General features: G+C 41.6%; 1 protein-coding gene across 1 annotated transcript in view; it reads right to left on the bottom strand.

Moving 5' to 3' along the window:
- LOC144681583 (uncharacterized) overlaps window positions 1-24,679 on the bottom strand; it is a 29,320-nt gene that overhangs the window by 430 nt on the left and 4,211 nt on the right. Inside the window, exons 2-5 of the mRNA XM_078543294.1 lie at window positions 22,298-22,428; window positions 16,457-16,584; window positions 2,054-2,113; window positions 918-1,107 (exon numbers count right to left, since the gene is read on the bottom strand). Of these exons, the coding sequence (XP_078399420.1) occupies window positions 918-1,107; window positions 2,054-2,113; window positions 16,457-16,584; window positions 22,298-22,428 (509 nt within the window). The remainder of the gene's footprint in view (window positions 1-917; window positions 1,108-2,053; window positions 2,114-16,456; window positions 16,585-22,297; window positions 22,429-24,679) is intronic.

Raw genomic sequence — 24,679 nt, 5'->3', positions numbered from 1 at the left:
TAATGTCACATCAACTAGGAATATTATGATGACTAGGTAATTTTATTTTAGTCATATTGGTTGAGGGATAGTTATTGGACAGGACATGGAGGTAAACTCACTAGTCGTCTTCGAAATAGTGCCGCAGGATGTTTTATGTCCACCTGAAAGCAAGGTGCGACCTCAGTTTAACGTATCAACCAAAAGACAGCATCTCTGATAGTATAGCACTCCCTCAGTACTGCAGTGGACAGCCAACCTAGATTTTCTGTTCAAGGCTCCGGAACAAGACTTGAATCAATTTCATTCAGAGGTGAGAGTGCTACCGTTGAACCGCCGCTAACACAAATATATGGTTTATCTGAAATTAAGTGCAACTTGGGCTCATTCCTACAAATTGGAGCTGTAGAAAGGATGCAGAGGAGGACAAGGGGGATGATACTGAAACTCAAACATCATATGGACTTAGAAAGTTAACATTATTCACTTTAGAGAAATGTAGTTTTAGGTAGGATATAACTGAGGTGTTAAGGAACAGCCTTAACATTGAAAGCCCACCAGTGAATATGGACCATGAACTTGATCTTAGTAAGTTCGTACTAAATATTAGATATCATCTGTTACATTGTAATATAGAAAACCAGCTAATTCTGATATTATGATACTTAAATTGAAATTAACTGAAGTACTTAAAATAATTTAGGTTCTGTTCGATATTAAATATCAGTAATCACTGATTACGGTTTGGGATTTTCTGGCCATTTTTCCATAGAACGAATAATTTAAAACAAAACACATTGCATGATTGAATGACCGAGCTCAAATACTAAACCGAAGCAACATCAAATTATTTACCTCCAGAAAGACTTAAGTTTTGAATAGTGGCACCGAAGACCTGCTCCACAGGGGAAAGGTTGTTCATTATCTGATCATCTCACCTTTTTGTTTTCATCTCGGATTGTTTGAAGAAAACGGGAACGTGCACTCTGTTTTTCAAGGTCCAGAAGGGTTGCCTGTCTTTCTGCTTCTCGTGCTGCCTCTCCCTCTTTGATGCGATTGACCATGGCATAACGCTGGGACTCCCACTGCTGACTCATCTGCCACTTCAGCAGTTGCCGGATCTCACGCCTTAAACAGCCAAACATAGAAAGAGACTTCATTAGCTGACTGGACATTGCTGCAACAGGTCTCTGATGTACAATCCCCACAACAAAAAAATCTTTCAATTCAAAATAAATAACTAGCATTTAGCTTGCTTTATGCACCATTTAGCAAAATACCCCAAATGCACTCTTTCATTTATGAGCCTGTGGGATCTTTGAATGAGTGAGGTGGTCAGAGACAATACAGAAATTTTTATTCCTCGTTTGATCAAAAAAGTAAATGATCTCCTTGGAACAGTTTTCAAAAGCTCCAGTGTTTTGACTCAAACAGCTACAGATTAAGTGACCAAACAGAGAGGAGTATGTTAGAGTTTACAGCATATGTGAGGGGGCTGGAAGTGGACACATGAAGAATCAATAGGCTTGAGTTTTAGGAAGTGAGAAAATAAACATCTTTCATGTCTTTAGGATGCCCCAAAGCATTCCACAATGAATTAATTATTTCTGGAGTGTAGTTACTGTTATGAAGAAAAGTACCCAAGCCAATTTGTGCACAGTAAGGCCCCACAAATAGCAAATGAGAGACAATGACCAATTATGCCCTGTGACAGTTGAGCAATAAATGCTGGCCAGTACACAAGCGGAATTCCACTTCTCATTTTCAGATAGTGATTGTTTGTGTCCACCTGAACAGGCAGATGAGGTATCAGTACCTCCAAAGGAGGTGAAGATTCAGGCTAGATTGAACACTTGGGATGTGAACCTACACTACCTGACTCAGAGATAAGAGTGCTACCAATGAGCCAAAATCTTGTTTGTTGATCAGGTTATCAGAGAAGGTGCGATTATTAGGCTTATGAAGGATTCAACAAAACCATGCATTATGAGTGTACCACATACAAACATTAATGAAAATTTAAACACAGAAATCTTATTGACTATCTGGCAGGTACTGTCCCATGTTCTCTTACCTATACTCCTCCTTCTCAGCCACAGATCCATAAAATGGGCGTTGCCAACCCTGATGATACCTGTAAAGCGACAATAACATTGATTGGCTTCCAAGTTGATACTATAATAAATCCAAAATATCAGATGTACAGAGTAGATCAACTCTGGTTCATTGGGATTATAGAAGAGCATTCTAGATATTAAGCATACTATTTAAGCATTACACTTAAAATGTGATACCAATGTAGTGAAGCTGTAACTAAGGTTGCCTATGTGTTAAAGAGCAAAAATTGCACGTTATGAACACAGCTAAATATTTCCACATCCAGTAAAATTGCACCAAAATTCTGTTGTCCAAGTTGAAATCAAGCAACTAACGGGAGTGGAAGGTTTGATGAGCAGCCCTATTCTCAACAATGGAGGATCCAAGCATGAGTGCAAGAGACAAAACTGAAGTGTTTGGAAGCAACTTAAGTAAACAGTGCCAAGTGAGCCATCGTGAGTAGCCTTCTCCTGAGATCCCTGCCATTATAGATGCCAATATCCAGTCAAATCAGTTCATTCCATATGACATTAAGAAGCAGCTGAATATACTGGACAAAGCAAAGGCTATTGGTACTGGCAACATCCCAGTTGTAGTGTTGGAAACCTGCGTGCCATAGCTAGCCAACCTGCTCCAGTGCAGTTTTGATACTGGCATCTAATTTGACAATATGGAAAATTACTCAAGTATGTATTAATTACAAAATTCAGAATGATTTTAATCTAACCAATTGCCACCCTATCAGCCTTTTATCAATCATTATAAAAGTGGTAGAAGGAGTTATCATTAATGCTGTCAAACAACACCTACTCATGAATAAACCTGCAAGTGCAGAGTAGAACTGAATACTCTTTGAGCGGATCACTCACTGACCCCTAATGCCTCTCAATCTTCTACAAGGCTCATTCCAGGTGTATAGAATCACAGAATAGAGGTGGGTTCAACTGAGGCATTCAAGAGGGCATTGGATGATTATCTAAATAGAAACAATGTGCAGGGTTACAGGGAAAAGGGAGGAGATTAGTACTAAGTTAAAATACAGACATGATGGATCAAATGGCTTCCTTCTACATCATAACAATTCTGTGATTCTGCATAATTGAGCACTCACCATTTGCCTGGAAGGGTACAGCATAACACATCCATGAAGCTCAACACCATTCTCAAGAAAGTAATCTGTTGGGTTGCTGCTGGAATTAATATCCACCACTGGTGCATTGTGGCTGCAGCATGCGCTATCTACAAAATGCACTGGACCAACTCACCTAGCTTACCACTATAAATAAATAGAGGCATAGAGTACAAAAGAAAGAAAGCTATGGCAAACATTTATAAAATACTGGTTCAGCCTTAACTGGAATATTATGTCCAATTTTGGGTGCTACATTTTGGGAAGGATGTGAATGCATTGGAGAGAGTGCAAAAAAGATTCACGAGAATGGCTACAGGAATGTAAGACTTCAGTTATGTGGATAGATTGGAGAAGCTGGGGTTGTCCTCCTTACAGAAGAGAAAGTTGAAAGCAGATTTGATAGAGGTGTTCAAAATCATGAGGGGTGTGGACAGAGTAGATAGGGAGAAACCTCTTGATTGAGATCTAGAACTCCTTATGTGGAGGAGTGGTGAGCATGAACCTGTAATCTACCAGTCTGATTCAAAAAGTAGAGCATTAGCATGCTGCACATGTATGTTTTAAAACTGCAAATCTGGGTATTAACACAATTGCAGGATGAGAGAAGTACACAAGAGGGCACTCCTGCTTACTTAAAGGACCTACTGAATGCGATATTTATTCAGTTTTGTTTTAATACTATTAGCCTCACACGATACAATCCTGTTTTTTACCCTTAGCATGTTGCCATACTATCTGTACCCACTTCAGCCTGAGATATCCACCCTTCAATGCACCCTTCAGTGCACCCTTGATGTCCAAGTCTAATGGGCAGAATTTTGCCCTTGGTGGGCGTGCGGGCCCCACCGGCTCAGCGGCGGGCGGACAGCCGACCCCCGCCACCGAAACGGGGCCCACCGCCATTTTGAGTGGGCGTGCACTTCCTGTGCAGGGGAGGGGATCCCCAGCTGTCAAAGTGCTCTTTCACACATGCGCGCGAAAGAGCGCACTGCTCCCTGAGACTAAGTACTGTCTCAGGGAGATTAGTGACAGTGTGCAAAAGTTAAAAAATAGAGAAATAAAAATATTATTAACATGTCCCCCTCATGTGACAATATCACATGAGATGGGACATGTTAATAAATATCACATTACATTTATTAAAGTTTTTAAAAAGGAACTTGAAACCTTATCCCGCCAGTGGATGAGGTTTCATGTATTATCAGAAGCCCGCTGGGGTTCCTGGCCTGCCTGCCAGTCTTAAGGTTGGACGGGCAGGGCCTTTAATTACTTTAATTACCCTGTCAATGGCCTCAATTGGCCATTGACAGGTCGGCGGGCGGACAGCTGATTTCGTCGTCCGCCCGCCTTCCTGAAAATTTAAAGGGACCAGGATGAAATCGGGGGTTCCTCCAGACGTCATCCCGCATCATTTTCCTGTCGGCGAGCAGGCCCCACCCCCAAATCGCCAACGGGAAAATTCTGGCCAATATTTCTATGCATCCTTCTCAGTTGGGCTGCAATATAGGAATATACGAACTTAAGTCTTAGGAGCAGGAGTGGGCCATTCAGCCCTGAAGCCTGCTCCGCCATTCAATAAGATCATGGCTGATCTGGTTGTGGTCTCAATTCCACTTTCTTGTCTGCCCCCCATAACCCTTGACTCCTTTGTCTATCAAAAATCTATCTAACTCTGCCTTGAATAAATTCAATTACCCAGCCTCCACTGCTTTCTGGGGAAGAGAATTTCACACACTAATGACCCTCAGAGAAAAAAATTCTCCTCAACTCCACCTATTAAGAGAGACCTCTTATTCTTAAACTGTGTCCCCTTGTTCTGGTCTCTCCAGCAAGTGGAAACATCCTCCCGGTATCTACCTATCAAATCTACTCAGGATCTTATATATTTCAATATGATCGTTTCTCATTCTTCTCAGCTCCAACGGGAATGGGCACAACCTTTCCAAACTTTCTTCATAAATAAGCCCTTCACCCCAGGAATGAATCGATTGAACCTTCTCTGAACTACTTCTAATGCAATTATATCCTTTTTCAAATAAGGAGACCAAAACTGTACATAACGTTCCAGATATGGTCTCACTACCCTGTACAGCTGCAGTAAACTTATCTACTTTGATATTCCATTTCCCTTGCAATAAATGCCAACTTTCCATTTGCCTTCCTAATAACTTGTTATACTTACATACTAACTTTTTGTGATTCATGTTCCAGGACACCCAGGGCCTTTTGTACCACCAAGTTCTGCAATCTCTCTCCATTTAAATAGTATACTGGGTTTCCATTCATCCTGCCAAAGTAGACAAGTTCACATTTTCCCACATTATACTGCATCTGCCAATTTTTTGCCACTCACTTAACCTGTCATTCTCCCTTTGTAGACTCTCTACTTCCTCTTGACAACTTACTTTCCTATCCATCTTGGTGCCATCGGCAAGTTTAGCTACCATACATTTGGTCCCTTCAACCAAACCATTGATGCAGATTGTAAGTAGTTGAGGCTCCAGCACTGATCCCTGCAGCACTCCACTAGTTACAGCTTGAAAACCTGAAAAAGACCTATTTATCTCTACCCTCCGCTTCCTGTTAGCAAACCAATCGTTTATCCACGCTAAAATGTTACCCCCTGCACCTGTTCTCTTATCTTGTGTAGTAATCTTTGATGCTGCACCTTATCGCATGCCTTTTGTAAATCGAAGTACACCACATCTACAGGTTCCCCTTTATCCATCTTGTTACTTCCTCAAAAAAATTTTAATAAATTCTATAAACACGATTTCCCTTTCACAAAGCTACGTTGACTCTGCCCGATCACACTATGACTTCCTAAGTATCCTGCTATAACCTCCTTAATAATGGATTCTAGCAATTCTCTATAATAGATGTTAGGCTAATTGGCCTCTTGTTGCCTGTCTTCCTCCTTTCTTGAATAAAGGTGTTACATTAGCTATTTTTCAGTCCACTGGAGACCTTCCAGGATCTAGGGAATTTTGGAAGATTATAGCCATAATGTGATCAGGCAGAGTCTGTAGCCACTTCTTTTAAGACCCTAGGATGAGACCATCTTGTCTTGGGGACTTGTCAGCCTTTAGGTCTAATAGTTTTCCCAGCACGTCTTTCCTTGTGGATGGTGGCTGTTTTAAGTTCCTCCCTCTCGTTCACCTTTTGATTTTCAAGTATTCTTGGGAAGTTTTCTAAGTCTTGTACAGTGAAGGTAGACACAAAATACCTGTTCAACACCTCTGCCATTTCCTTGTTTTCCATTATCAATTCCACACACTCATTCTCTAGAGGACCAGCACAAGCTTTATTTTTCTTTTCCTATTTAAATACCTGTAGAAACTCTTACTATCTGTTTTATATTACTAGCTAGCTTTCTCTCATACTCAACTTTCTCCCCCATTCATTTTATTAGCCATTCTTTGCTTGTTCTTAAAATCTGATCAATATTCTGACCTACCATTAACCTTTGCAGATTTGTACAATGTTTCTTTCAATTTGATAAAATCCTTAACTTCTTTATTCAGCCATGAATGATGCATCCTTCTCAAAGAGTCTTTCTTTCTTACTGGGATAAATCTTTGCTGAAAGTTAGTAAATATTTCCTTAAAAATCTGCCACTGTATCTCTACTGTCCTACCTTTTAAACTAGTTTCCCAGTTCACGCTAGTGTATGCATACCATTTTCCAACAGAGTGCAAACAGTTTTAATAGTGTCTGTTGTTCCCAACATAAATGACCATCACACATAGAATTAAAATGCAATAGCTATTACTCAGCAGCTTGAATTGAATGTTCAAAACATCTGGGTGTTACATCTGTACAACATAAATGAGATTACAACTTTTTTTATTGACAAAGTAAGTTTAATGACCAAGGTTAAAAGTGAAGGTGTTATAGAGTTGATCTTCAGACAACTTTTCTTAGTGGAAACATTTAACTTTATTTACAAGACAGCAGCAGCAATTACACGTGTGCATCAAACTCCATAACTGAGGAAGAGCTCCCTGTAGATTTTCCCCGTGCTGTTAACACATTGATTTACACTGATCATGTGATCTTACAACGCAGGATTATTCTTAAAGGTACAGTCCTACATTTCCCAAAACTATAATTACTGCATTCCTCCCCCTTTAACTTTTCTGTACATTTTGTATTTACAAGGATATTTATCTCATGACATTACAATATTTACACAGGTTATGAAATTACAAGTTCAGTCTTTCACATGGTTTCCTGATCCGTGTGGAACATCGCAGCTCCACAACTTCAGATTCTTTTGCAGGAGAAACATTCTCTGGAACTGCTTTAACATCAGATACCTCATTAGGCACAGGCAGTTCTGTGTTTTCCACTCCGACAGAGACATTGGGTATGTCTGTCATTGTTTGAGCAGCTTCAACAGGGACCACTGGTTCAGTAACGGTTACAGGTGGAATATCATTTTGTTGGGGTATCTCTCTTTCTCTTAAATGATCCACATGCTTACGTGTGATCTGACCTTCCACTTCCACATGGTACAACAATAGTCTGGTCACAGAACTCACTTTACCAGGTAACCACTTTGGTCCTCCACCAAAATTCTTTACATATACTGTTTCTCCAGTAAATTGTCACTTGCGACTATGCAAATCATGAGTCATTTTTTGGTTCCCTTGACTTTTCACCACCTTCCCCTCCAAATTGGAAAGTAGCAGGCTTAGCCTTGTCCAAAGACAGCACCTCATCAATAATTCTACATCCTCTTTCTACATGTCTTTTTTTACCACAGAATTTAGTCTTGGCCTTTTTGACTTCACTGTCGGACAGATTTCTCTCGATGCAATCTCAACTTGTCTTAGTTCAGTAGTTGAGCTACCCATGACTTCGTTATCTATTTGTATCTTGGAAAGATCTTTGACTTTTGCTTTCAAAGCCTCTTTAGCTTCATTTAGCTGATTCTTCAGCTTTTCTGTCTGCTTCTTATATCTGTTGGCTTCCTCCTGGAAACTTAGACATTGCTACTTCTCCTCTGCCAACTGGTTCTTCAGTTTGTTCAGAGAGGTGTTAAATTCTTCCTGTTTCTCTTCGTAATTTTTCAGAGGCACAAACTTTGACCTGAGGGATCCTTGTAGTGTGTGAAAGCCTCTCAACAGGTTTTTTCCTTTGGGAAGCTCACTCACTTCATCTTGAACTCTGTCATTCAGCAGAGTTTCCTTGAGTTTCTTCTGCTGTTCTTCCATGTCGTTGTTTAAGACAGTCTTCATTTCTTCAGGTTGTTGAATGGCTACACACTCCTTTTTCATCCTGTTGCGGTCCTTGGACTCTCCAGGCTCTTTCTGAAGTACCTTGCCTTGTTTCTTCTTCAAGACAGGAACTCTTCCTGCTTCCTTTTGAAATCTAACTGGCCAATCAAGGTTAATTCCCCTCAACCAATTTTGACCTAGAAGGCTTGGTCTTCTGCCTTCTAATACCACCACTGGTAGCTGTGCTGATTGGTGTCTATGATGAACTGTTACTCTGGTGATACCTTTTACTTGGATTTCTTCGCCTGTGTACATTTTCAACTTGGCAGATGTTTGTTCCAAATTTAATTGTTGATCACCTTTATTTAAATATCTGAAAGTATGTTCTCTTATTTCAGTGGTAGAAGCACCCATGTCTACAATTTTTAATAGTTTACCATTCACTTGCGCTGTAACAAATATTGGCTCTGTCTTCCCAACTTTCATGTTGAATAATGAATAAATGGCAGAATTGGCTGTTTCTGGCTCTTCTACACTATAAACTTCATTGGACTTCATTTGTTGTTTGGAGGCTTGTTTAAATCTCGGTTTGAACTGACTCATTATGTGTCCACTCCTGTGACAAAAATAGCATTCTACTTTTTTAGATTGCCAATCGCTAGAAGACTGATTGTTTCCACGGTGATGAAAATTATTTTTCAATTTAGTTTCTAAGCTGTTTCCTCTCATTTTTTGGTTAGCGGGGCTGTTTCCCACTTCGTGGTGGAGTCCCAGCTTTTCACACCACTTTTGGCTGACCATTCCCGCCCAACTAGGAGAACGGTACCATTTTGCGCCCCTTGAATCACTTGTGAATCCCTTACAGCATTTTCCATCACCAGCGCTATTTCTAACGCTTTCTTAAAATCACGATTCACTTCAGTCAGCAATCTTTGCTGAATACCGTCCTCCTGCTAAACATACTAAACGATCTCTGAGCATGTCATTCAGGGTTTCACTGAAATCACAATATTCCGTTAGTTGTTTTAATTTCACCACATAGGTAGCAATTGTCTTCCCCAGGACTCTATTCTGTGAATTGAACATGAACCTCTGCATTGTGACTGAGGGCTTGGGTTGAAAATGTCCCTTAAGGAGGTCTACTAATTCACTGAAAGTGTTTGAATCTGGGGCACTGGGGGGCTGTCAAGCTTCAAATTAAACTGTAGGTCTTGGTCCCAAAAATACTCAGGAGAATTGCTCTCCTCTTTTCCTCCCCTGTGATTTCAGTTGCTTGAAAGAAGAACACAAGATGTTCTATATATTGAGACTAATCATCTGTGGCTGGCTCAAAGGGATCAATTCTGCCAAACTGTGGCATTTTGGATGAGTATATCTTCTTTAATTTTTAACAAACTTAGATACTCACAATCGCTGGGTGAGGTACAGCACCGAATCTGATTTATTTTTGTCGCCAGTTTGTTATAGAGTTGATCTTCAGACAACTTTTCTTAGTGGAAACTTTTAATTTTATTTACAAGACAGCAGCAGCAACTACACGTGTGCATCAAACTCCATAACTAAAGAAGAACTTCCTGTAGAGGTTCCCTACGCTGTTAACACATAGGATTACACAGATCATGTGATCTTACAACACAGGATTATTCTTAAAGCTACATTTCCCAAAATTATAATTACTACAGAAGGACACCAGAAAGGCTGAAAAAGATGTGTCAAATAAGAAAGCAATGATTACATGCTAGCAAGCTTGGAGTTATTAAAGGTGGGCATCAGTCCATGGCACAAATCTGTGAAATTGGGCACTATGTTGGCAAATGTTGAATCACCATTTGAATGCCAGAGAAATAAAAATGTTGCATTGGTGCAGTAAGAAAGAAGGAATTTACACTTATATAGAAACATAGAAACCAGGAGAAGGAGTAGGCCATTTGACCCTTCGAGCCTGCTCCACCATTCAATACAATCATGGCTGATCCTCTGTCTCAACACCATATTCCCGCTTTCTCTCCATACCCTTTGACGCCCCTAATACCCAAAAAAATCATCAATTTCTTTCTTGAATATACTCAGTGACCCGACCTCCACAGCCTTCCGTGGTAGAGAATTCCACAGGTTGACCACTCTTTGAGTGAAGAAATTTTTCCTCATCTCAGTCCTAAATGGCCTGCCCCATATCCTGAGACTGTGGCCGCTGGTTCTAGACTCCCCAGCCAGGGGAAATATCCTCTCTGCATTCAGTCTGTCTAGCCCTGTTAGAAGTTTATACATTTCAATCAGATCCCCTCTCATTCTTCTAAACTCTGGTGAATACAGGCCCAGTCAAACCAATCTCTCCTCATACGACAGTCCTGCCATCCTTGGTAATGGCTTAGTGAACCTTCGCTGCACTCTCTCTATGGCAAGTGTATCCTTTCTTAGGTAGGGAGACCAAAACTGCACGCAATTCTCCAGGTGCAGTCTCACCAAGGCCTTGTATAACTGCAGTAAGATATCCCTACTTCTGAACTCAAATCCTCTTGCAATGAAGGCCAACATACCATTTGCCTTCCTAATTGCTTGCTGCACTTGCCTATTTACTTTCATTGACCGGTGTACAATGACAACCAGATCCCTTTGTACATTCACATTTCCCAATATATCACCATTTAAATAATACTCTGCCTTTCTGTTTTTCACACTGAAGTGTATAACTTCACATTTATCCACGTTATACTGCATCTGTTATGTGTTTTCCCACACACACAACTTGTCTAAATCGCCCTGAAGCCTCCTTGCATCCTCCTCACAACACTGCCCAGTTTTGTGTCTTCAGCAAACTTGAAAATATTGCACTTGGTTCCCTCATCCAAGTGATTTATATACATTGTGAATAGCTGGGGCCCAAGCACTGATCCCTGCGGTACACCACTAGTCACTGCTTGCCATCTGAAAAAGACCCATTTATTCCCACACTCTGTTTTCGGTCTGTCAACCAATTCTCAGTCCATGCCAGTATATTACCCACAATCCCATGTGCTTTAATTTTGCCCACTAGTCTCTTACGTGGGACCTTATCAAAAGCTTCCTTGAAATCCAAATACACCACATCCACTGGTTCTCCCTTATCTATTCTACTATTTACATCCTCAAAAAACTCCAGTAGATTAGTTAAGCATGATTTCCCTTTCAAAAACCCATGCTGACTTTGTCTAATCCTGTTAATGCTTTCCAAGTGTTCTGTTACCACATCTTTTATAATAGACTTTAGCATTTTCCCCACTACTGATGTTAGGCTAACTGGCTGTAATTCTCTGTTTTTTTTCCCTCCTTTTTTAAATAGTGGGGTTGCATTTGCCACCCTCCAATCTGTAGGAACTGCTTCAAAGTCTATAGAATTTTGGAAGATGACCACCAATGCATGCAATACTTCCAGGGCCACTTCCTTTAGTCCTCGGGATGTAGATTATCAGGCCCTGGGGATTTTTCAGTCTTTAACCCCATTAATTTCTCTAGCACCATTTTTTTACTAATGCTGATTTTCTTCAATTCCTCCCTCTCACTAGACCCTTGGTTCCTGAACATTTCTGGGAAATGTTACGCTACAAGTTAGGAGGGATCATGGGGGCAATCCTCCTTTGTGACTCCAACCAAACTTGGGCAGGATCGCAGGGGAGAATATCTGAGATGGTCCCTTTTCTGATCTTCGGCTTATGCAATGGCCATGTTGAGATTCACCCCTCCCCACTGACCCACTCTCTCTCTTGACAGCAGAAATCCTCCCGGGAGCCCACCGTGCATCTGTAATGAGCTCCAAACCAGAAAAATACATCTGGAGTGGACACAGTGGGCCACATAGAAGTATTTGCCTCTCCAAAACTCAAAGAAGAGATCCAGGCCAGCGTTTACTCACTATTGAGTCTCTTGAAGAGTTTCTCTCTCTTACCTTTATATTCCTACATTACAACAGCGGCTACACTTCCAAAGTATTTCATTGGCTCTGAAACACTTTGGGACATCCCAAGATTGTGAAGGGTGCGATAAAAATTTCTTTTTTTTTTGACTCTGTACTTTCAGGCTCAAAAAGGAAGACTTGCATTTACATAGCACCTTCCACAACCTCAGGATGTTCCAACACACTTTACAACCAATGAAATACTTCTGAAGTGTATTCATTGTTGTAATGTAAAAAAAATCTTGGCAGCTCACTGATGAGCAAGACCACAAATGGCAATGTGATAATGACCAGGTAATCTGCTTTAGTGATGTTGGTTGAGGAATAGATATTGGACAGGACTCCAAAGTGTCAGCCCAGGTTTTGTGCTCAAATCTCTGGGGTAGGACATTTTGAACCCAGAATCTTGCGACTTAGAAACATGCCTGACGCAAGAGGTGTGACCACAACGGAAAATATACTAGACCCTGGTGTGTATTATACATGGGAACATACTATATTCGAAGATTTGTAGTGGTCATGACCAGGAGGCAGACATGTGGAGGCAAACATTGTATTACAGGACATTTAGATCTGGGCACCAATCAGTAGCAAAAACTGTCCAGGACAAAGCAGTCCGCTTGATTGGCCCCACCCACAAACATTCACTCCCTCCACCACCAAAACATAATGGCAGCAGTGTATACCAGTCTCAAGATGCACTGCAGGAAATCACCAAGGCTCCTTAGACAGCATCTTCCAAGCCCACGACCACTACCACCTCAAAGAACAAGGGCAGCAGACACATGGGAACGCCACCACCTGGAAGTTCCCCTCCGAGTCACTCACCATCCTGACTTGGAAATATATCGCCATTCCTTCACTGTCGCTGGGTCAAAATCCTGGAAATCCTTTCCTAACAGCACTGTGGGTGCACCTGCACCACATGGACTGCAGTGGTTCAAGAAGGCAGCTCACCACCACCTTCTCAAGGGCAACTAGGGATGGGCAATAAATGCTGGCCCAGCCAGCGAAGCCCACATCCCGTGAATGAATAAATAAATTTAAAAAAAACAAAATTGTTTGGCAATGGTCTTACCAGTTTTTAAAAATAAATAGATTGTAATAGAGGCAGAGACTGCATACGTTGCTTAAATATCTGCATGTGTTTTTCTTGTCACAAATACAGTGTTTATTTGGCAAAATTAGTTCTTGTATAACATGATGAAATATTAGAAGAAATGAGGATCTGAAATATCTGGTGTGTCCAGATCTGGTCATGATTGAAAGTAGCTCGAATGAATAATGTTTGCAAGAGACTTCAAGCATCCCACAGTTTGTTTTTAATTCTGCACAGCAGAGGACTAGAGGCTCCTCTATATCTGCTCCATTAGACTTGCTCATTTTCGGTGCCACTAATACAGAACATCCCCCAAACTTAGTTTGTTCCCTGCCCTTGTGTTGCACACTACTATTAGAAGATCAGTACTGTGGAAAGTATCACTCCCACAACAGGGAGCTTGTATTTTTATTTTGAACATTCAAACTAAAAGGCCCGATAAGAGTCAACAGGTTCAGTCACTGGCAGTACCAAGCCCGGGCATCACCCGATATTTTGTAGGAACAGCATCAATGTTTTTCAGGAGCAGAGATTTGTTTATCATTAAGTTTATTTTACCACACACGTTTTGTATGGGAAAATTCTTTGTTAAATAAAGCTCCACAGCTTATAAAGATCATGTTGGCAGTTGACATTCAGGGCCTCTTTTACAGAAACTGTAACTTAGCAACAGACCTGGAGATTCATTTAATAACACTACGTATCTTCTCAAACTGTGAGCACTGCAATCAGGTTTTAGAATTTTGCCAGCTAGACTGGAAGTTCCTTTTCATTTCTTCCCAGCGAAATTTTCTACAATGTTTAGAATAATTTTTAGTATTTATCATATATTCATTGACATATGATACAACTATTAGCAATGAGCCAGTATTCTTTTTGCTGTAGTTTGGAACTATGCTGAATTCTTTGGGACTTTTTCTACATTAAAGGTGCTATATAAATACAATTTGTTGTTGATTGCTTTGTGGACTTATTGACAATATTGCCATGATCCCCTTCATGCTCAGCATGTTATGCCAATGCTTCATTTAACACAAAACATTGATCCTTTAATTCACAAGGGTTGTGCCATCCTCTGTCATTTCTGAAAATTCCCTCTTGATTTGCAGGGAATGGAGTTTATGTTCACCTCTTAAAGGGCGAATGACAGGGACCAAGGGACCAAGGTGATTACTGAAGCCAAGAGTTCTTGCTCCTGATCCACATTTCGTACCTGGCATTTATGTGATGATAGATATGCCAGGTGAGCAGTAAGATATTGGACTCCATGAGGCCACATAAGGGCAAGCAATCAGGACCTCTGAAAGCAACTGGAGTTCCGGACAAAATTTGTGACCAATGAGATTGGTCTCATTGCTCTGGGGGCCGAAAACATAACATTTAAGAGTCAAGGCTAAGTGGCCTGGACCACTCCCTCCAAAGGTGGAGCAACACCAGAGCATGGCATAGACAGGCACTAGAGATGCACCTGGCGATTGTGCCTACCTGCTCCATGCTAAGGATGTGCCCTAGCACTGGCTATGCAAACTCCAGAGGAGCCAGAGCTGGAGGGCACCATCGGGCGAGATCCTGGTGTGACCTACAAGATTGTGACCTGAAATCACCATCTCATATTTCCTTAATGTTATATTACTTATTTTACATTTACCCCTATTGAACTGCATCTGCCCCCTAGTTTCCTAGTAACCTAAAATATCTTTTAGAATTACAGTTGGTGGCATTATCAGATCAAAGGTTGGCATCTTTCTATGCCATTCCCTTGCCTGCTGTTTTCACAGAATCACACAGTGCACAAGATGCCCTTCGGCCCATCGAGTCTGCACCGACACGTGAGAAACACGTGATCACACGTTATCAGAGACCTTAACATATATTCAGAATAAATGCATTGGTGCCACAATTATAATAGCAGCCAGATGAATGCCTCATGAATGCGTTAAACATTAATTCCATTAATATTGCCAAGTATAATGTTTAGTCTCTAATTCCTCTCAAGCCTTCCTGCATTGTACATTATTTGCTCTTCCTACTATTTTGGCATGATCTTCAAATTTGGAAATTTTGCTCCCAGTATCCTTGCCCAAGCTATTGATACATCTTAGAATAATTGGGTCATCAGAAAAGAACATGGGGTATCATATTTGTAACCCTTCCAACCCAGAAATGTTTGAACTCATAACTGCCATCTGTTTTACTGTTTCAGCTAATTACCTATCCACTGGCATGTTATACCTTTTTGTGGCAGGAATTCTTACCACAGCCATTTAAACATTACAAAGAGTGCAAAAAATATTTACAGGAATGGCCTCAGGGATGAGGGACTTCATTACATGGATAGATTAGAGAAGCTGGGGCTGTTCCTCTTTAAGAAAAGTTTGCCAGGAGATTTGATAGCGGTTTTCAAAATCATGAGGAGTCTGGTCAGTGAAGATAGAGAGAAACTGTCCCCATTGGTTGAAGGTTGAGAATCAGAGGACATCGATTCATGATAAATGGCAAAAGAACCAAAGGTAGCATGAGGAAAAACCTTTCTATGCAACGAGTGATTAGGGTCTGGAATGCGGTGCCTGAGAGTCTGGCGGTGAAGATTCAGTTGAGGCTTTCAAAAGGGAGCTGGGTAATTATCAGAAGAGAAAAGATTTGCAGGGCTATAAGGAAAAGATGGGGGAGACTAGCTGAGTTGCTCTAGCAGAGGGTGAGCATGGATACAACAGGCCAAATGGCCTCCTTCTGTGCTGTTATCATTCTATTGACAGAATTTTATAGCCCCTCCCACCAGCAGGATCTTCCATTTATGGCAAAGCCATTGGAGTTTTGAATGTCTCACCGCATTCTGTGGCCCCACCCCCCACCATGGCGGGGTCATAAAATTCCAACCTAAGATTCTACGATTCTGTGACTTAACTTGCAAAGTGGAACCAGGTCAAAAGCCTTCTGAAAATTCAAGTATATAATCAACTAAATTTGCCTCTCTTCCTGTGGCTTATTGTCCATACCTGTTATACTCCTTCTGCCGCATCACTAAGGCCCTTTGTTGATTATGGTGATGAGCTGCAAAGGTTTCTAGGCCGACTGTCCGGCGCTTCACCCCCGGAGGATGTAGAGGATTAATGCGTTGGCCACACTTTAAACAAGATAAAAACCACACAATCAGTCCTGTCCTGGGTTCTTTATATGTACTGATAAAATAGTTCTATGATCAGAGTTCAAATTCATACGCACTAGCTACATAATCAGTCACTTTACCAAAGCTCCCAGCTGCAAACATTGATCAACCAGTCTATCACCAATGCTGCTTATACCTTTTGTTTTTCAACTGACAAGACACATAACTCTCAGTCATTTTATTCCTTACACACAAAAGCTCCACACACTGAAATACATTGACTCACAACTATTCTCCTTATACTGATACATGATCATACACAATGTTTAAGTTGACAATCTGGTATCCTGATGAGTCTGAATTAATTCTCCCATTTGTGCACAATCTTTAAATAAAGGGGCATATTATGATTTGGTGCTTTAAATTACTACTTTTCCTTTCAATGGTTTCATCTTAATTCCTCGAGGGTTTTTCCCTTGTGGCCCAGTGTTCATGCCTTACACATGTAACCAGTACTGGAAATTTCCTCCAGTTAAATATTTGGAAAACCAAAGCCATTGCCTTCCATCCCCACCACAAACGTTCCCTTGCCATCAGTTGTATCCCTCTCCCTGGTAACTGTCTGAAGCTGAAGCAGATTGTTCACAACCTTGGTGTCATATTTGACCCCAAAATAAGTAACCAACCACATACCCTCACCATCACTAATGTCACCTATTTCCATCTCCTTTATATTGCCTGACTCCTTCCCTGCCTCAGCATACCAGCTGCTCAATCCCTTATCAATGCCTTTGTTATGTCTGGACTTGACTAATGCAACACCCACATTCTATCCTCTATAAATTTGAGGTCATCCAAAACTCTGTTGCCAGTGTCCTAGCACATCCCAATCCCATTCATCCATCACCACTGTGCTCATTGACCTTCATTTATACCACGTTAAGCTATGCCACGATTTTTAAAATCCCATCAACGCCTTGAACATTCTTGATGTTAATCACTTCACCATAGGTGGTCGTGCCTACACCTGCCTGGGCTGCAAGATCAGAAATACCTTCCCTAAACCTCCCACCTCTCTGACTCACTTTGCTCCTTAAATACACTCCTTAAAACCTACCTCTTTCGCCAAGCTTTTGGTCATCTGCTCTAACATCTCCTCACATGATTCGGTATCACATTTTGTTTTATAATGCCCTGTGAAGCACCGTGGGATGTTTTATTATGTTAAAGGCAGTACATAAATATAAGTTGTTGTGGCTGCTGCACTTACAGACATTACATAAATTGAACTGAGAGTTACCCCAATTTCAGTAAACTGTGTATGGGAGGCAATGTAGACTTGCCTTAAGCATTCAGTCACCTCAGTAATCTCGTCATGCCTTTCACTGCCAATAATTTACTAAAGTGTTTATTTGCAAATTAAACCTCACAAGAAGTATCTAAGTTAGGTTTAGACAGTACACTACGTAGAGTAGACAGATCAATCAGGAAGATTCTTTGAAATGTCCACAATGAATTACTTGTCTGTTGAATCATTTGAGGATTCTGCGTGAGAATAACAGTCTGCTTTACTACATAATAGGGCGAATTTTATGGGGGGACATTATGCTTGATATGATGATAATGGTTGCATGATACAATGATAATGGAAATATAATTAGGAGATGTACAAAATGTGATTTCCTCCCCTAACCTCCATTGTTCATAATTGACAATATTATTCAAGACGATGGAAACTGGGGGGAAACTCTCCACTGGTTGGACCATACCTAGTGTAATGGGAGATGATTGGGGGTTTTTGGAGGGTCTTCACCTCAGCCCAGGACATTGCTGCAGATGTTCTGCAGGGTAGTATCCAAGGCCCAACCATCTTCAGCTGCTTCATCAGCGACCTTCCCTCCATTGCAAGGTCAGAAGTGGGGATGTTAGAACCATAGAACCACAGAAAGGTTATGGCGCAGTAAGAGGCAATTCAGCCTATTGTGTCTGGCCTGGCCATAAAAAAAGAAAGAAAGAAACTGGCTACTCATTTTTAATCTCACTTTCCAGCACTTGGTCCATAGCCTTGCAGGTTACAGCGCTTCAGGTGCAGATCCAGGTACCTTTTAAATGAGCTGAGCATTTCAGCCTCAACCACCAATTCGGACAGTGAATTCCAGATGCCCACTAACCTCTGGGTGGAAAAGTTTTTCCTCATGTCCCCTCTAATCCTTCTACCAATCACCTTAAGTATGTGCCCCTTGGTAATTGAGCCCTCAGCTAGGGGAAACAAGTCTTTCCTGTCTACCCTACCTATGCCCCTCATAATTTTGTACACCTCAATTAGGTCACCTCTCGGTCTTCTCTGTTCTAAGGTACACAATCCTAGCCTATCCAATCTTTCTTCATAGCTGCAATTTTCAAGCCCTGGCAAAACTCTTGTAAATCTTCTCTGTACTCTCTCCAGTGCAATTCTGTCCTTCCTGTAATATGGAGACCAGAGATGTTCACAAAATTCCAGCTGTGGCCTAATCAGCATTTTATACACTTCCAGCATTACATCCTTGCTTTTGTATTCACTACCTCGTCCAATAAAGGAAAACATTCCACATGCTTCCTTTACTACCTTATCCACCTGTCCTGCCACTTCCAGGGACCTGTGGATATGCACTCTAAGGCCTCTCACTTCCTCAACCCCTCTCAATATCCTCCTGTTTATTGAGCATTCCCTTGCTTTGTTTGCCCTCCCTAAATGCATTACCTCACACCTTTCCAGATTGAATTCCATTTGTCACTTCTGGAGTCGACAGCTATCCTCTTCACCATCAACTACACAGCCAATTTTTGTGCCATCTGCAAATTTCCCAATCATGCCTCCCATGTTTAAGTCTAAATCATTAATATATACAATAAACAGCAAGGGCCTCAACACTGAACCCTGTGGAACACCACAGGAAACCACTTTCCATTTGCAAAAACATTCATCATCCATTACCCTTTGTTTCCTGTCACTGAGCCAATTTTGGATCTAACTCACCACCTTCCCCTGTATTCCATGGGATCTCACTTTTATGACCAGTCTGCCATTTGGGACCTTGTCAAGCACCTTATTAAAATCCATGTAGACAACATCCACTGCACTACCCTCATCAATCCCCCTTGCTACTTCCTCAAAAAATTCTATTAAGTTAGTAAGACACGCTCTTCCCTAAAAAAACCATGCTGGCTATCCCCGATCAATCTGTGCCTTTCTAAGTGACAGAATCTCTCAGAATTGATTCCAATAATTTGCCCACCACCGAAGTCAGACTGGCTGGCTTATAATTTTCTGGCCTATACCTGGCACCCTTTTTAAATAATGGTACAACATTCACAGACCTCCAATCCTCTGGCACCTCATCTGTATCTAGTGAGGATTGGAAAATGATCATCAGAGCATCCATTATTTCCTCCCTGGCTTCCTTTAACAACCTTGGATACAATCCATCCGGTCCTAGTGATTTATCCACCTTCAAGAATGCCTGTCCCTTTCAGTACTCTCTCATTAAGCTTATTGCATCTAATATTTCATACTCCTCCTTCTTAACTAGAATGTTGCATCATCCCTCTCCTTAGTGAAGGCAGAGACAAAATATTCATTACGAATCAGCCCACATCTTCAGCATCAACGCACAAGCTACCATGTACATCTCTGATAGGCCCTACCCTTTCCTTTGTTATTCTCTTGTTCTTAATGTGCTGGTAAAACATCTTTGTGTTTTCTTTGATTTTACCTGACAATATTTTCTCAAATCCTCTCTTTGCTTTCCTAATTTTCTTTCTTACTTCACCCCTGTACTTTCTATACTCCTCTAGGCTTTCTACTGCATTAAGCTTTTTGTGACTGTCATAAGCTTTCTTTTTCTGCTTTATCTTACCCTGTATGCTTCTGGATAACCAGAGGGCTCTAGATTTGGCAGTACCACCCTTTTTCTTTGTGGGGACATGTCTATCCTGTGCCTGTAGAATCTTGCATTTGAATACCTCCCACTGATTTCACATTGTTTTCCCTTCTAGCAGCCGTATCCAGTCCACTTTCACCAGTTCACCTCTCAGCTTCGTAAAGATTGTCTTTCCCTAATTTAGAACTTTTACTCCTGCTCTATCTTTGTCCTTTTCCATAATGATGCTAAATCTAATTGTATTATGGTCACTATCTCCAAAATGGTCCCCCACTACTACTTCATCCACTTGCCCAGCTTCATTTACAAAGACTAAATCTAGAATTGCGCCCCCTCTCGTTGGGCTTGTTACATGCTGGCTAAAAAAGTTCTCTTGAATTCGGTTCGAGAATTTTTTGCCCTCTGTGTCCTTCACGCTTTTTGTATCCCATTTGATATTAAGGTAGTTGAAGTCTCCAACTATTACATTTTATTCTTTTTGCACTCAGAAGTTTGCCTACATATTTGCTCTCTAGCTCCCTTCAACTATTTGAGGCTCATAGTACACCTCTAGTAAGGTGGTGGCCCCTTTTTTATTCCTGAGCTCAACCCATATGGCCTCATTTGATGCTTCATTTAGTGTATTATCCCTCCTCACAGCTGTAATTGTTTCTTTAATCAATAATGCTACACCCCCACCTATTTTTAGCCTTCTCATTATCCTACCTGAAAACTCTGAGCTGCCATTTTTGCCCCTCTTTAAGCCAATTTTCTGTTATATTGATGATATCATACTGCCATGTGTTCATCTGTGCCCTCAGCTCATCAGCTTTATTTCCTATACTCCTTGTATTTACATATATGCAAATACCTTTTAACACTGCCAAATTCATGTGCTGTACACTTTATATCCTGTGTTTCTTCTGCCTTTCAGAGTCACTCACTAATTCTCCATCTCCCATTCCATGCTCTGAATTTTCCCTCTGGTTCCCAGCCCTCTGCCGATCTAGATTAATCACCCACTGCCCCCACCCCAACAGCACTAGCAAATCTCCCTGTGAGGATATTTGTCCCAGTCCTGTTCAGGTGCAGACAATCTGGCTTGTACAGATCCCACCTTCCCCAGAATCGGTCCCAATGCCTCAGAAATCTGATGCCCTCCCTCCTACACCAGCTTTCCAACCACGTGTTCAATCGCTCAATTCCCCTATTTCTATATTCACTTGCACATGGGGCTGGGAGTAATCCTGAGATTACTGCTTTAGAAGTCCTGCTTTTCAATCTCTTTCCTACCTCCCTGAAATCTGCTTTCAGGACCTCATCCCCTTTCCTACCTAAGTCATTGGTACCAACGTGGACTATGACTTCTGGCTGATCATCCTCCCTCAGAAGAGTGTCATGCAGCCGTTCCTTGACATCCTTGTCCCTGGCATCAGGGAGACAACATGCCATCCTGGACTCACATCTATGGCCACAGAAACGCCTGTCTATTCCGATAACTAACAAATCCCCTTTTAACTACTGCTCTGCTCTTCTTCCTCCCCTCCTGTACATCAACCTGGCTCTGACTGCGCTCCTCCAAGGGACCAACACCCTCACCCGTATCCAAAAAGGAAAACTGATTGGCGAGTGGAACCCCAGGGGACTCCTGCACTTCCTGCTTAGTTCTCTTGAACTGCCTGGTGGTCACCCATCCCCTTTCTGCCTCCATGGATTTCAAGAAGGCTGCTCACCATGAGCTTCTCAAGAGCATTTACGAATGGTAATAAAAGCTGGCCTTGAATACATTCCTTGAATAGATTTTTTTTTAAAGTTGTTAACATGATGCTTACCTGATTGACAGAGAGTGGGATCACAGCCTGACTCACTTTTGGAAGTAATAATGGTGTTGCAGTGCAACTTCTTCGTGTCACACTGATTCTCCCACTTGGAGTCAGAGGTGTGCATGGCAACGACATCCTCTCTGTGGAAGGAAAGCCATTTTATATATTTTCTCAAATCACTACTTGTGACTAAAATGTCAGTGCTCGTCAGGCCATGCTGTCACTAATCTGTTCAGTGACCAGCCAACATTGGCTGAAATGCTTGGTAGCTGGACTGTCCAATGCTACCCTTAGATTGACCATTCTTCTGTAGTTGGGAGTGCTTTGCAGGTCAAATGTGCTGCCTAATAATCCTCTTAAAGCAAATCTTGGTTTAACTATTTTATGTCCAAAGAATTGCTGGTCTTTATAAGCATCAGTGTTGAAATACTCAAAATGTAACTCAGATTTTATTGCCAAGTTTATGAAGGTGCACCTTTTAACATATGACTTTTCCTTATGTCCTGGGTTGATTATCAGGAACATTGTTAGGATTCATACAAATGGCCCCATTAAACACATTTGGGGGTAAAGCTCATGGCCAAGATTTGTAGATAATTCTGCTCCACCATTCTCTCACCAGCAGGGTAGCCAGTGCAGAATTTCTGGGCCTGTAAGTATAATAAGGGAATTATAACATGAGAATCACCATTAGCACTTTCTGGTAAGAGATTACTGTAAAACATATTTAGATTGGCCTATTACTAGTGACATTCGTAACATGGCCCCAGTACTGACCGTGACTATTACGGGACTGACAGTTCTGACTATAAGAAGCGGCAGGTTATATCTATAGTAGGAGCATATGCCCCAGTAACTACTGTCTATATACAGTGGAATTTTAACTGAAATGGAAGCAACAAAATTTGAGGATCGTCTGGTGCATAGCAAACTTTAATTTGCCTAAATTTCATATGGCAGCTTAAAACATGGGTGAATACAGTGTAACATCTTAAAAAGCTTAAAAAGAAACAAAACCAGGATAACATCTTAAATAAAAATGCTGATGTCTCATAAGCTGTTTTAAACTGCAAAGATTCTTTTTGGTGAATCAGAAGTCATCAACTTCTGGATTTTCCCTCCCAACGCACAGAATGCATCAAATGTTTCACCATCTTTTGGCTCGATATACCTGGAATTTACAATACAAAATCCACCTCTCTAACGATGGAAATTTCCAGATGTGGCATATCTTCAACTACGTCCTCTACAGCTTCTGCTTCCAAATATTGCGCTTGTCGGGTGGGCATGTGCCCGACCTGAATGAGCATAAAATGACGTGCGATGGCATTGGGCGAGCGTCCTGGCGTCATCGCGCACTCGCGCGATATTTCGGTCGGCGGGCTCGCCAGGAGTTGGCAGCGCACCCACCGACTATTAAGGCCCTTACTGAGCTAATTGATCAAAGATTTTCGCTGCCCGTCCAACCGTTCGGTTGGCAGGTGGGTGAAAGGCCAAGCGGCCTTTGCATTTTTGGCGAAGCATCATGGGATGAGGTTTCGTCCAGTGATCAAAACAAAAGAACTTTTTGCACTCATCTCTGACATGTTCCTGCCCATGTGACAGAGTCACATGAGGGGACATTTTGTTTTTTAAAATTTTTTAATTCTTTATTGTTTACTTGGAAAATCTTCAGCTCCCTGAGGCAGCTCTGTGCCTCAGGGAGCTTTTACTGGGCGCACCCGTGCTCGTCCTCCTCCCCTCCCCCGCACAGCCAGCACTGAGTGCTGCAGCGCGCATTTCACGCTGGCTGGCCGTTAATTGGCCGTTAATTGGCCAGCCAGCGTGAAATCGTGGTTGGGGCCCGATTGTGGGCGGTGGCCCGTTTCGCAGCCACTCCCGCTTGCCCCTGCTGAGCCCGCCCGATGATCTGAAAACCCTGGCCCAGGACTTACTGAGGAGAAATGGTTTCTGTATCAATCACATCTGCAAACTTTCCATTCTGGCATTGTTGAATTGGAAAGCTCATTTGCTTTAATTTTTAACAGGCACCCATCAAGTGGAACAAAAACAGAAAATGCTGGAAAAACTCAGCAGGTCTCCACAGATGCTGTTAGACCCGCTGAGTTTTTCCAGCATTTTCTCTTTTTGTTTCAGCATCAGCGGTATTTTGCGTTTAGCCATCGACTGGAGTTGTTTTGAGCTCTTTTGGCCTAGTTGATGGTCTGCAGGGTTGAAAATGATATGGTGAGGAATGGGAGCATCCCCTGTCCATAATTCATACCGGCAAGTTGGTGATGAAAGGTTGACCATACTGGGGTTTCGAAGAGAGACATGCTATTGGTCAATATAAAAAATCTGGGTGAATGTGGTTTCAACCTGAAATCTAGTCACCAATTTTGCTACTGCGCT

The sequence above is a fragment of the Cetorhinus maximus genome, chromosome 6, assembly GCF_964194155.1.
Source record: "Cetorhinus maximus chromosome 6, sCetMax3.hap1.1, whole genome shotgun sequence".
Lineage (NCBI taxonomy): Eukaryota > Metazoa > Chordata > Chondrichthyes > Lamniformes > Cetorhinidae > Cetorhinus > Cetorhinus maximus.
This window is presented reverse-complemented; position numbering and strand designations above follow the sequence as displayed.